Below are 13,596 nucleotides of genomic sequence, written 5' to 3' on the forward strand. Positions count from 1 at the left end.
ATTTAGCATTTCATGGAAAAAATGAGATGATTAATGTGGAAAACAATGGAAACTTTCTTTGTCTTGTTGAAATGATTGCTGAATAGGATCCTGTCATGCAAAAACATTTTGAGAGTATTAAGAATAATGAAATTCATTATCATTATCATGGTCATAAGATTTAAAATGAATTAATTAACATGTTAGGTAATGAAGTCAAAAGTGCAATAGTCGGAAAAAATCAAAGAAGCAAAATATTTTTCTGTGATTCTTGATTGTACTCCTGAGGTAAGTCATCAAGAACAAATTACTCTCATTATACGTTGTGTGGATGTTTCTATAAGTCTAATAAAAATTAAAGAGTTTTTTATAGAATTTTTGAAAGTCTATGACACAACAAGTCAAGGATTGTTTGAGGAATTACAAAATGTATTGGAAACTCCTGATTTAGATATTAATAATATGAGAGGACAAGGATATGATAATGGATCAAACATGAAAGGTAAACATCAAGGTGGATGAAGAAAATTATTAGATGTTAACCCTAGAGCATTATGTTCACCATGTGGTTGTCATAGCCTTAACATGACACTTTGTGATATTGCAAATTCTTGTACTAAAGCTATTTTTTTTCCTGATGTGGCTATAGAACAAGTAAAAGGTTTGATCAAGTATTTTAAAAGATATAGAGAATCCGAATTTATAAATGTTAAGACTAGTGCTGAAAAGATTAGAAATGAAATGGAGATTGAATGTGTGTTTATTCAAAAACGTCAAATTCGTAGAAAACAACACTATGATGAAAATTCATCTCAACTCACACAACTGAATCTTGAGTCTGCTGAAGAGTCTTTTCGAAATCACTATTTCTTATATATTATAGATCAAACAAATGGCTCACTTGATAGAAGATTTGAGAAGTATAGCACATATGAAAGTATTTTTGGATTCTTGTTTAGTATTGAAAGACTTATATCATTATCTGATAGGGACTTGAAAGCATGTTGTAAACATCTTGAAACTTGTTTAAAACATGACGATTCTCTTGATCTTGATGGTGAAATTGTGTTTGAAGAATTGAAAGTTATTAGAGAAGTGTTAACAGATGAATCAAAATTAAGCTATATGATATTGAGTTCTTTAAAGACTTTTAATTGTTTTCCTAATGCATGCATAACTTATAGAATAATATTGACTATTCATATCAGTGTTACATCTGCTGAAAGAAGTTTTTCTAAATTAAAATTAATAAAATCTTGTTTGAGATCTACTATGTCACAAGATAGATTAAATAGTCCTGCGTTGATTTCAATTGAAAATATTTTTTTGAAGACCCTTGATTATGAACAAATTATTAATGATTTTGCAACAAAAAATTCTAAGAGGATGATATTTTAATGATTTAAATGTTTGGTCAATTTTTTATAGGAAAAAAGATCGCATCAAGAAGAAGAAGAAGAAGAAGAGGAAGTCTCTTTATAGTGGTTTATGTATTGATGTAGTATAAACATTGATTCAAAGATCCATACTTGTACTCTTTTTCCACAATGTTTTATTTTATCCTTATTATGTATTTATTGTTAAAAATTTTGATAGGGGCACCAACCTTTTAATTTTCCCAAGATACCCAAATTCAAACGACTGGCTTTACAACAAGATCTAATGTACACAAAAACTATGTGACATAGTTTTGACATCGTACAAAACATATCTAAGAGGATAATGCACTCACATACCCCCCCCTCTTTTGATGGTGTAAAAACTTACAAAGTATTTGGTATCTTGATCAAAGGCCCCCCCTGAATATGTGCATCATAAAACCTTGTACTTCTCCCCCTTTGACAACATCAAAAGGAGACAGAGGTAGAAAACGAGAAGTATAATGAAAATTACACAACAACATATAACACACTCAGAGGCGTTGCAAATATTAAAAGAATCAAGATGAACATGCACTCACATAGAATTACATCAAATTGAAACAACACTAAAATCATAAATGCGCAACCAAATCAGGCAAAAACATGAAATTCATTACACATTTGTCATAAGCAGGTCAAAATAGAATAACATTAGAAGAAACAAAAGACATGAAAACATAAATGCATGCAAAAGAAAACTAGGTCCACAATGAAGCATAACTAATGACCACAACCACAACGACCCCTTTGTTGCCGATGATCACTTCTAGGTTTGAGATACATCCCCGATACCAAGCCCCCTCTTGGTCACCATATTGATAATCAATAAAATCACACATATCTCTATAGAATTGTTGATAGTGATTGTCATGTTGAGAACGACTCATGTTACAGATGCCAGTTTGAGTTTCAGCATGGTTGACAACCATGTTTTAGCGAATCTCATTAAATTGTCTTGTAGTATACGAGGCAAATCTATTAATTAACCACTCTGAAAAGATCCTCTTGAGTTTATTCAAACTTGTCACGTCTACGCGACTCCTCTTCATGTCACTCCCATTGTGCAACACGCGTGTTCTCAAGCAGGGTGAGAATAGATGATTCATCACCATTTTAGCCAACACCAAAGTAGTTTTCGTAAGTAGTGCCATCTTAGGTCAATAAGTTATGTTTCCATTGACCCCAACCTTGTGTGTCTTCATGATCATCTACATCAGAATGCCACCCTTGGGAGTCTTCATCAGCATGGTTGGGATCGACCATGTCTGCATCCACATTGTGAGTTTGTTCTTCCACCGGTTGTTCATCAATGATAGTTATACCAAATTCAGCAGGATCATCAAAATTTTAGATGATCTTACTGGTCCCCTTCATTTTATAGTAATAAACCTAGAGATTTGCATCCCAATGGTACCCCATGTGTATCATTGTTGTCATGTTGAACTCTTACACCGAACCATGTGATATTTTTGGAAGATTTGGCATACCAATTCAAAAGTGCCAGAGAATCTTTGCAATCATAGAAGCATAACATAAGGAGGATACATTGTTACACTCTCTAACCACAAACATTAGTGACACGAAATAATTTGGCCAATTAATCTGAAGTTTATTGTGAAGAAGATACATGAGATGCACTTTAAGTGTGTCATGTCGAGAATGACCTCCCTTCCTTGGATGCACAACATGCATTCCTATCCAATGTAAAAGGCGAGGGATTTTCTTCAAATTTCCTATTGACACGATATCCAAGTTTTCTTATTGCCTTAGTGCTTTGAGACATAAGTTCAAATAGCTTTTCAAATTGAAAGACGGATGAAAAGAATGATCAGAGAATTTTGATCCATGAAACAACACAGTAATTCCAAATAATTCCTTCCATTCATTTGACGTAAAGTGATACGAAGTGTTTCCCATCAGAAAATGAAAAGTAGTCGCCTTACCTTGATTGTAGCCCAACATAGAAGGCTCGTATTAAGTCTTCATTATAATCAATGGAGACTTTTAGAAAACTTGTAAGTTCTTGATATTCCATCAGATCAACAATATCTGTAATTTGTAACTTAGCAGCAACTGCAGGATCATACACATGTTGCTTCACTACAATTCTATTTCTGAAGGATTTTTCAAATTCTTTAACATAAGAAGAATGGAGAAGTAATAAGGCACTAACAGGTGTTGAGGATGATGTGCCTACAACATTTTTTCCTTTCTTCATTTTGGGAGGCATGATTTTTGGATTTATAGGTGTGCACATAAGGTGTTTGACAAAATGTGTGAATGAAATTGGGAGATTTTTGAGTGAAATGAGAAAAACCCACTAACCCAAATTATGGAAATAGAATTCCATCCATACAAATTTGAAGAAATAAGATGAAAACAAGGGATTGTGGAAGAAGAAAGAAGATTAGGTTTGAGGAGATTTTGAAATGATGAGAGATGAATGAATAGTTCTTAAAAAAGAGAAAATAGTTAATCATAGGTTTGTTTGGAAATTATGAGAAATGTGAAAAGAGAGTAGTAAATGGGTGGTAAGTGATTATTCAAACCCAAATGGGAAGAGAAAAATAAAAATAAATTGACTTTAGGATGGCACATGAGTCAACATAAAGAATTTAAAAGGAATTTTTTTTGGATGTATCGACCCATCCAACGATTGAGCTGCTACATACTGAAGCGGAAGTGCCAAAAAAATCAAATAAGAGCTATGTATCGACTCATCTCCTCTTGGAGTCGATACAATATGGACATAGATTTTTGAAAAATCCAAGCTTAAACTATGTATCAACTCATAACTTTTATGTATCAACTCATAACTTTTATGTATCAACTCATAACCTCTATGTATCAACTCATAACTTTTATGTATTAGCTCTTAACCTCTATGAATCAACTCATAAATTCTATGTATCATCTCATAACCTCTATGTATCAACTCATAAATTCTATTCATTAGCTTATACTGAGCAGAAAATAATCTTGAAAAATGAATACATTTTCTAAACCTAAGATGAGATTAGTCAAGGCATGCATTATAGACTTAGTAGAATTTATGCATAAATTACATTTTTCATGTAATAATAAGATGAATAACATGCAATTTTCATTGGGTCCTTGAGAGTGAGTGGAAGTATTGTTGCATTTAGGAAATCATTGAAATACATCATTAGGAATCAAATATCTCTTAAATTTGCATTTAGAAATGGTGTGACCTTCCTTACAACAATAATGACAAGTCAAGTGATAACGAGAGTGACTTTCACTATTAGACTCCCTTACAACATAATTGTACTTGTTGTATGACACATTTAAAGATCTTTTGAAATTTGTAGGATTAAGAGCAAAGGTCGCCTTTGCTTGGTGAGAATGAAGCTTTTTTATTCTGCAATGTTTCTGACTTGTGTTGCCTGGTGCTCATTAGAGCTTCAGTGGGTGAGATAGCTTACTTTGAGCTCGCCTAGAGAGAATGAAGAGTTTGCCTTCAATTTCTCTTCTCCTTGGCCTCGTTGTTGGCTTGCTGGGTGAGGTGTCACCTGAGTCTCGGTGGATGCTTGCCTGGCGAGCTTGCAGATTCTTTTCTCACCTTGCTTTGTGTTCCAATCTTGGTATAAGCGTGAAACTCATGCACAATAGCGAAGATTTCAAAAGCAACAACACTATCTTCAAACTATCCTTTCCATATTCAATTTTATTCACAAATTTGGGGATTTAACGATAGAAAATGGTAAACTGAGTCAATAAGTGCCAATATTCAATGTATTCAAATATGATATTTTTGGCACTTATTAACTCTCCCCAACTTAAATATTTGTTTGTCCTAAAATCAAACTCTTAAAAAGCTTTTCAAATGCAAGAAATTTTCATCAAGTTCCATGATCAACAACACTTTTTTTTAAACATATGAAGAAAATGTATGGTTCAAATGTAGAATGCACATGTGAAGGATATGTTTATTACCATCCTAGAATCAAAATGTGAAAATGAAATAAGTTCTAAGCACAAATCGAATTTCATACATTCTAAAGAAATAGAATAATCATTCTTGAATTAACCTAACACACATCTTCATAAAATGGATGAAGAATTGAAATTCAACATGCTAACATCTTGATCAATTCATGCATTCATCTAAGAAATTCATATTGAAATTATAAAATCATAGATCACAAAGGGTTTTCAAAGGTTGTAATTTGGCCGAGTTTCAAAAGAATGTTCATTTCTAAGGATATTGAAACACAAATGGCCAAAGTTAATGAAGAGCATCACAAAAAATCATATTTTCCACACTTTCATTTTTCTTACTTACTTTCAATCCCTCGAGATCTATTGATGCAACAATTTCATCATTTCTTTTCTTTTCTTTTCTTTCATTTTCATTCTTTTTTTTTCTTTTCTTTAAATTGCATCTTTCTTTTCATTTTTCTTCTTTTTCTTATTCATGAAGCAACCTCTCCACAAATTGGACAATTCTAACTTTCTTTTTAAAATACTCTTCATTCTTGGCAAGGAAAACTAATCATGATTGGTTAAGGGTTTTTCTTCCAAAGAAAAATTAGAATGAATCAATTATGAGCTTTTTGAGTTTTCGATGAAAGATAACAAATTCACCAAATGGTTTACTCAGTGATTTGTTTCAGTTCATAATTGATTTATTCAAGACATTTGGCTCAAAGGGGTTTATAAATTTTCACTCATTCACCAAGTAAGATGAGGCTATTTTTGTTTTGGTGGTTTTGCTCAACATCAAAAATTGCCTTGAACCTTTCTACGCTTCCACATATTTCAAAACAAATGCAAGATTTAACATGAATCACACGAGTTAAAACAAATTTTATTTGTCATCCTGGGCATATTGGTGAACAATGGATGGTTTCCTTACAATTTATGCTTTAGACCTAAGTGATTCAAGCATGAAACATGTTTTTGAAAAATTATGCATGAAATGATTTGTATAAAGCACAAAGTTCAAATTCATGCTAACATTCTAGAAAGCAATAAATATGTACCTTGCTTGTGTGCAATTCATCCAAAGTTCTCATCATTACCATTGAATTTTCTTGATTTAATTGAAACTTGATTAAGTCTTCTTTGCTTGTTCAAGCAAATTAGATCAATCTTGAAAACAAACACAATTTTTTTTGTTGCAACACCGAATGCTATAGTCAAAAGTGGATGGGGAGTAGTTACTAAGTGATAATTGGAATTTACATAATTTATTGAATCTGCAATACTCGTCTGGTGAGACAGAGCGAGCAATCACCGAGAACAAATAAAATTGTCTCTCCTGGTGAAGGAAATGCCCGCCTGGTGAGCTTGCCATATTTTAGTTTTTCTACATAATTTTTCACATGAATTTTGTATGCCACTTTCACTCTTTTTAAACCTACTATGCAAGAAAACTTTAAAATACTTACAAAGTTAGGTTGCCTCCCAACAAGCGCTTGCTTAACGTCGTTAACTCGATGTGTGTTATGTGATTCAGAGATCTGCTGGTGGAGTTGTTGCGGTGAATTGATCAATCTCACCACCTAGATATTGTTTTGACTTTTGTTCTTTGAAATTCCAATCATCCCTTGAAGCTGATTCTTTCAAAAAATTTGCACCACACATCGTCATTTTTGTAAGCATGTTACTTAATGACTTGGTAACATTGGAGAACCCCTTGGTAACTTGCTTGGAGGATTTTGTTGGTTTTTGTTTCAAGTTTTTTGATTTATCTCTAAGAATAGGATTTTGTTGGTTTTTAGGGACATTTCTAGTTTTTTTTTCCCGCTTTTCTAAAGTTATTCTATGAAGCAACCAAAGTTTTTTCCACCTCTAAAAATGTAGGTTTTAAATTGCTTTTCACCAAGTGTATGCCATCTACTATGAGTTGAAACAAGTTACTATAAACTTAAATGATGTTTTTTCAAGTGTGGGTGGGGAGATGTTGGGTAAGTATAATAGATATTGAGGGAATGCTGATAAGAAAAATATTATAACATATTATGGTATTATTCTTGATACAATATACACGTTGAATTATTTTGAGTGGACTTTTAAGAACATGTATAGATTTGGATTCAAGTTTGTTAGTGAGTTGGTGAAATCTATAAAAGAGAGTTTACAAAAGTTGTATGATTGGTATAAGAAATCTTATGACCAAAAGCATAATTCTAGGTAGCCTCTTAGTTGTGGTGGAAATAACTTTTAAAATGATGAAACATTTGCTGCCCATCATTTACTTATGGCTAGAGCTTATGCTTTTAAGCAACATTTAGAGAACAAGAATCAATCGATCAACAAAATAAGTCTAAGGGGTATAATTTTAGTAAGTGTGTTAACAGGGGTCCTAACTTTGACATTCTTCTATGGTGGAAACACAATTCAGCCGAATACCCTATTTGATCTACAATGGCTAAATATATTTTATCCACACCAGTGTTTATTATTGCTTCCGAAAGTGCTTTTAGCATAGGAGGGAGAGCCATAGAAACTTATAGGAGCTTCTTTTACCTATATCAAATACATGAACCTCATGGAAGATTTTGAGCTTTCAGAAGATATTGTAAAAAGTAAACTTATTACTTTATTTTGAATAAATAAGATGTTGTAATATTGTATAGTTATGTCTTTCTAAAAAAATATTTATTTCATTATTTCAAAGTTTTAACAATTGTCTTCAACAGCAAGAGGAGGATATGGAAATTTGGGTGTCTCATCATCATAGTTCAAGGCATAACCTACGATTGCGCTTGAAAAATATGAATGTATGTTTACTTTATTGATTTCAATTAATTATTACTCAATTCTTTTTTAATACTTAATATTTGTCTTATCCAATTTTTCAGTTTCTTATTTTTTGGAGTCATGTGATTTATAATTCTTTATTCAATGGTCGAATGAAGAATATATTTTGTCCAGTGATGGATTTTTGAACCAGAAAACATACGAATATTCTAATTTCTTATAACGGTTGTGGACATGCTTTTATCTTTCTCACTGATTAATTTAATATGGGTTTATGTAGGTGTTTCAGATCTCTACCACATTCATATGTAAGTTAGGGTACCTAGTGAATTCTTTCAATTTTGTGGGCTTGCACACAAACACAATGAGTACTTGGATATGCAAAAATATCATATGGAAGTTCAAACTACATTTTTACATTTTGATAATTCAATGTTGCAATTTGGTATAAAAACAATGCTAAAAGGTGTAGTTGATTCTCTCATTCTCTCCATGTAACTAATACAATTGCATCAAATCCTTGAACCAATTCATGTTTTTTGAGTCTGCAACAAACCTTTTTAGATATACTTTTTATTTGGTAGCTTCACGAAGTTTGAGCAATATTCTTTGAATAGTTCTATTACCTAATTTTGTTATTGTTCTAATTCTATTTTTGTTGGATATTAATATTTTGACGTGAAAAACCAGGTGCTAATCATTGTATAACATTTTTGTGTTGTATTTTCTAGGTACAAAGATATGATCCACCTAGCAGGATATCATGTAAATGCTGATACAACTGATAAGAAGATTTAGAAGAAGACATCACATACCTTTAGAACTATTAAAATTTAGTGCTACAACAATGTCATTCTTTCACAGGAAAATTTATCAATTAATAATGTTCAAATATTTTGAAACTAGGTTGTTTGCCAAAGTGAATTTTATATTGAGTAGTGTTTTCCCCCCTTTGGTATTATGTCGCTTATAGTCACTATTTAGTGTTAAGTTCATCTTACTAATACGATGCGACATTCTATTTTCTCTATTTTGAATTTGCAAATGGCTCATTCAAGTGCCGATTTAAAGTTCTATTTTATTTTAGTAATTTTTTATTATTCTAAGGTTTAAAGACATAACTATATTAACAAGTTGTCATTCATAGGGACGAGAAACTCAGTTAGCACAATACAACTACACCTTAGTTGCTTGGGAAGAGAAAGCTAACACGAGACAACTTAAATGATACTATTGTAGTATTTTTAAGCCTTTGGTAATGTGAAGAATTGTTGAATCAATATGTATAATGACCAAAGTTGTGATTAGTTTATGTGGTGATTAGTTTGTTAAACACTAACTTAATATGTGGTGATTAGTTTATGTATTAAATCACTTATATATAATGGCAAAGTCGCATGCTATGGCCTCTGGATTAAATTAGTATGTATTTAACTAATATGTATTAAATCAACATATATATAAAATTAGTATTAAATCAATTTAAATATTCTTGAGCTAAATGTTGAATCACTCCATTAATCAGAAATATTCATCTGTATTAATCTGAACCCGTCTAAATCAATTCTAAAGTTGAACGAAAATAAGTTTATTGTTGTTATCCACAGTTTGGATTGGATGATGGTTTTGCGCCCGAATTTGTCCAATCCACCCTGTTGTCTAGATTCAATTGAGTCGTCCAAGTTACTACAACTAATGTAGTATCATAAGTAGTGATTATAATTGTGACATGAGAGCGAAAGAGAGGTATGATATCTAATACTCTCTCTATCTCAAAATAAATATCTTTTTAATTTAAAACATTTGTCCAAAATAATGTCTCTTTCCTTTTTCAAGGCAACTTTATCCATAATTAATATTGTTTACACTATTTTCAAAGACATTAAATCTCACTCCGCATTTACGACAATGCATGTGTAACGAATAATAATTAAGGATAATTTTGTAAAGTTGTCACATTTATTCTTTTATTGATTACTTTTTCTTAATATGTGTAGAACAACCTTAAAAAAATTATTTTGAGACGGAGGGAGTATGTATGATTAGAGTTGTTAAAATAGGCTTGGACCATTGGGCCGATCCATCATCCCTATATTTTAGAGTGGACCGGGCCGCACATTTAAAAAAAAAACACGATCACGTGTTTTTTGGCCAGCCCATCGGACCTATGTTTTTCACCATTGGGTTGGACCGATCAAGTTGACTTCGGGATGACCCATTAAAAATAAATTTATAAAATAATTTTAGTTGATTATAGGGAAAATATGGAGCTAAGATATGATTGCATAAATATGTTTTCATATGAAAAGAAAAGTTAAAGAGCATAAATATATATTTTCAAGACGATGTGATCAAATAATTGATTGGAAGATTAAGAGAATCTTTGATGAGTATTGAAACTAACATCCAATTAATCTCGACTTTAACATAGATGTTATGGTGTTCTTCATATATATATATATATATATATATATATATATATATATATATATATATATATATATATATATATATATATATATATATATATTGATTTAATGAATATTTTAAAAATCACGTAACTAAATTTATGATTACTCTCTACTTATGTTATGTAGCTTTTGTTCATTACAATTTTTTTTATAAAATTAAAACTTTAATATTAAAATGATTTAATTTCAATTTTAGTTCATTTATTTTTTCATCTTTTAGATTTTGATTCCCCGTTATAAAAACAACAAATTTGGTCAATTATTTAAGTTTTGTCTTGGATTTTGATCAATTTTTGGGATTAAAATCGAACACAAAAATTTAAAAAAGAGACCAAAAACATTTTTTTAAATTAGGGGATCAAAACCTAAAAAAAAATTAATATATGACGAACAAAATTGCAATTAAACCTATTAAAATATAGGTCGAGCTACCTCTTCGGATTGACCAATTAGACTGTATAGTCCATTAAAAATTGGGCCAGATTTATTTTTAGTAATCCTATTTCAGCCGGTTTATATGTTTTGATCACCGGGGTCAAAATGAATTGGATTGGATCGATCCATTTGACAGCTGTTGTTAGGACGAACAAGTAGTTACCTCAACAAAAACCAAAGTCATTAAACCCACCTTAATTATTTGTACCTCAACAAAAACCAAAGTCATTAAACCCACCTTAATTATTTGTATTTCAATTCAATCGAGTCCTCCGAGTGATAATAATGGTGAGAATGAGAGAGTGTATGATAGGGTCAGTGATTAGTTAGTGTTTATGAAGATGACAATACTTGTTCCGTTATGTAGCAAAGTAAGAATAACAATAAGCAAGACACTCTCAAATCTTGTTTTGTTTTTGTATTTTGAAAAGTGATGTCGCTTGCTTTGTTTATGCATCACCCATCGGCCATCACATAGGTGTGTCTGTCTTTCCTGTCATTTTAGAGAGAGACAGCCTATGACCCTGCAACTGTAACACATCAATCTCACACGTGTGACCAAAGCTCTTCTTTCTTTATTAATTAATTAAATAAATAAATAAATAAACACTGACACCAACTTGTTCAATTAAAATAGAATGCCAGTCTCATTACCTCCTCAGTCTGGACACATAACTACTTCAATCTCTCTCTCTCTCAACTCAACCCTTTAGCTGTTTTATGTTCTTGTTACTTCTCCTATGCACTAAAATAAAACTGCTTTTTCCACTTTCTTCTTCTTCTTCTTACCTTTCACTATTTGTTTCCTCTTTCTCCTGTTAAATATTCTCTTATGTTATATGAGATGAAATCAGCAAGTGTTAAAGATAACACAAATCTCCTAACTCATTACCAATCTTGTTATTCTTCTCCTTCCATTGGAACTGTCTATGCAAATATGGATTCTCTATCACTTCACTATGCTGCTTCTTCTTCATCTCAAGACTGCTATGTCTCTAAGGAGGGTACTTCTACGAACTGGTCTTCACCACTTATGAGAGAATGTTATCTTACCAGAAACTTTGAAGAAAACAGCAACAGTGATGATATTGGGGAAGGAAATGGTTCTGATTCTGGTGATGGTGTTGAAGAAAACAGTGACAAAATTAACCTAAATGAAGAGCCCAACCCTAATGAGAATAATACCGGACATTCTAAACTATGTGCGAGAGGTCATTGGAGACCTGCAGAAGATTCTAAGCTAAAAGAACTTGTTGCTCTATATGGTCCTCAGAACTGGAACCTCATTGCTGAAAAGCTACAAGGAAGATCAGGTTTGTGAACAAAACTTATGCAAAAAGAATGTCTTTTTTTTCTTTTCTTGTTTAAACAACTTTTATTTCTTACCTCTTTTTGTTGTGTCCTCTTTTTTTGGGTCATTTTCTTTTCTTGAGATTTTTCTCTTTTTGTATTTGAAGGTAAGAGTTGTAGACTTAGATGGTTCAACCAGTTAGATCCAAGAATAAACAGAAGAGCTTTTAGTGAAGAAGAGGAAGAAAGACTAATGCAAGCTCATAGGATTTATGGAAACAAATGGGCTATGATTGCAAGGCTTTTCCCTGGAAGAACGGATAACGCAGTTAAGAATCACTGGCATGTTATCATGGCTAGAAAGTACAGAGAACAATCAAGTGCTTACAGGAGAAGGAAGCTGAGTCAATCGGTTTACAGAAGAATAGAAGATAACACAACAACAAGCTTTGTCTCAAGAGATATAGATCCAGTTTCATCATCCTATTCTTCTTTCAACTTCCCAAATGGCTATAATATCACTACTTTTCCATATCCATCTTTTCAGGCTGGTGTTGAGTATTTTAGCCCAATGAGTTTCTACCATAATCAACCCCAACATATGATATCAATGCAACAGCAACAACAAAACATGAATCACAATAATAGTAATATTTACAGTTTCTCATCAAATTCAACCACATTAGCAACAAGAGCACAGTTATTGAACAGTGAAGTTTCGCTGTCATCCGTGGCAGCAGAAGACAGAAATGAAGTTCTGATGAGTAATCCCCCTCCATCAGATGCAATTCCATTCATTGATTTTCTTGGAGTAGGAGCCACATGAATCAAAGTTATAACCCAATGAAAAAGTTGCAATCGTTTTTCCATTGAAGCTCCTCAATATAGGTGTGGTCCAATAGTACAAGGAAAACATTAGAGGTAAACAGAAAGGATAGTTGCTTCTGTTTGGTCACTGTATCTCTTCTCATTATTATTCACATGTGGACCCTTATCCAAACTTCATTAAAATTCATGATATAATAATATAACTCAATTTTATTAATATTAGTATAAACTTTCTCTATTCACTATGATCATGTATTATATTACCACAATTTGCAGCACACGACTTTTAATGATTTTGTTCATCAATTTAATTTAGTTTGATTTATAGTTGATGTGTTAAAAAACATGTAGATAGAAATCAATTCTAAACAAAAGCTCTTCAGAAGAGATGATAAGAAATCTCTTGACCATAGCTTCTAGGTTCAAACTAAGTCTAGTATTGA

At 31.8% G+C, this 13,596-nt stretch overlaps 1 protein-coding gene across 1 annotated transcript; it reads left to right on the plus strand.

Moving 5' to 3' along the window:
- Positions 1-11,689: 11,689 nt before the first annotated feature.
- LOC127103766 (transcription factor MYB105) lies at positions 11,690-13,389 on the plus strand. The gene is made up of 2 exons (XM_051041000.1): positions 11,690-12,348; positions 12,493-13,389. Exons 1-2 carry the CDS (start codon positions 11,868-11,870, stop codon positions 13,149-13,151), a joined length of 1,140 nt encoding a protein of 379 aa, XP_050896957.1. The 5' UTR covers positions 11,690-11,867; the 3' UTR covers positions 13,152-13,389.
- The last annotated feature ends 207 nt before the right edge of the window (positions 13,390-13,596 follow it).

Source organism: Lathyrus oleraceus, chromosome 7 (assembly GCF_024323335.1).
Source record: "Lathyrus oleraceus cultivar Zhongwan6 chromosome 7, CAAS_Psat_ZW6_1.0, whole genome shotgun sequence".
In the NCBI taxonomy this organism is placed as follows: Eukaryota; Viridiplantae; Streptophyta; class Magnoliopsida; order Fabales; family Fabaceae; genus Lathyrus; species Lathyrus oleraceus.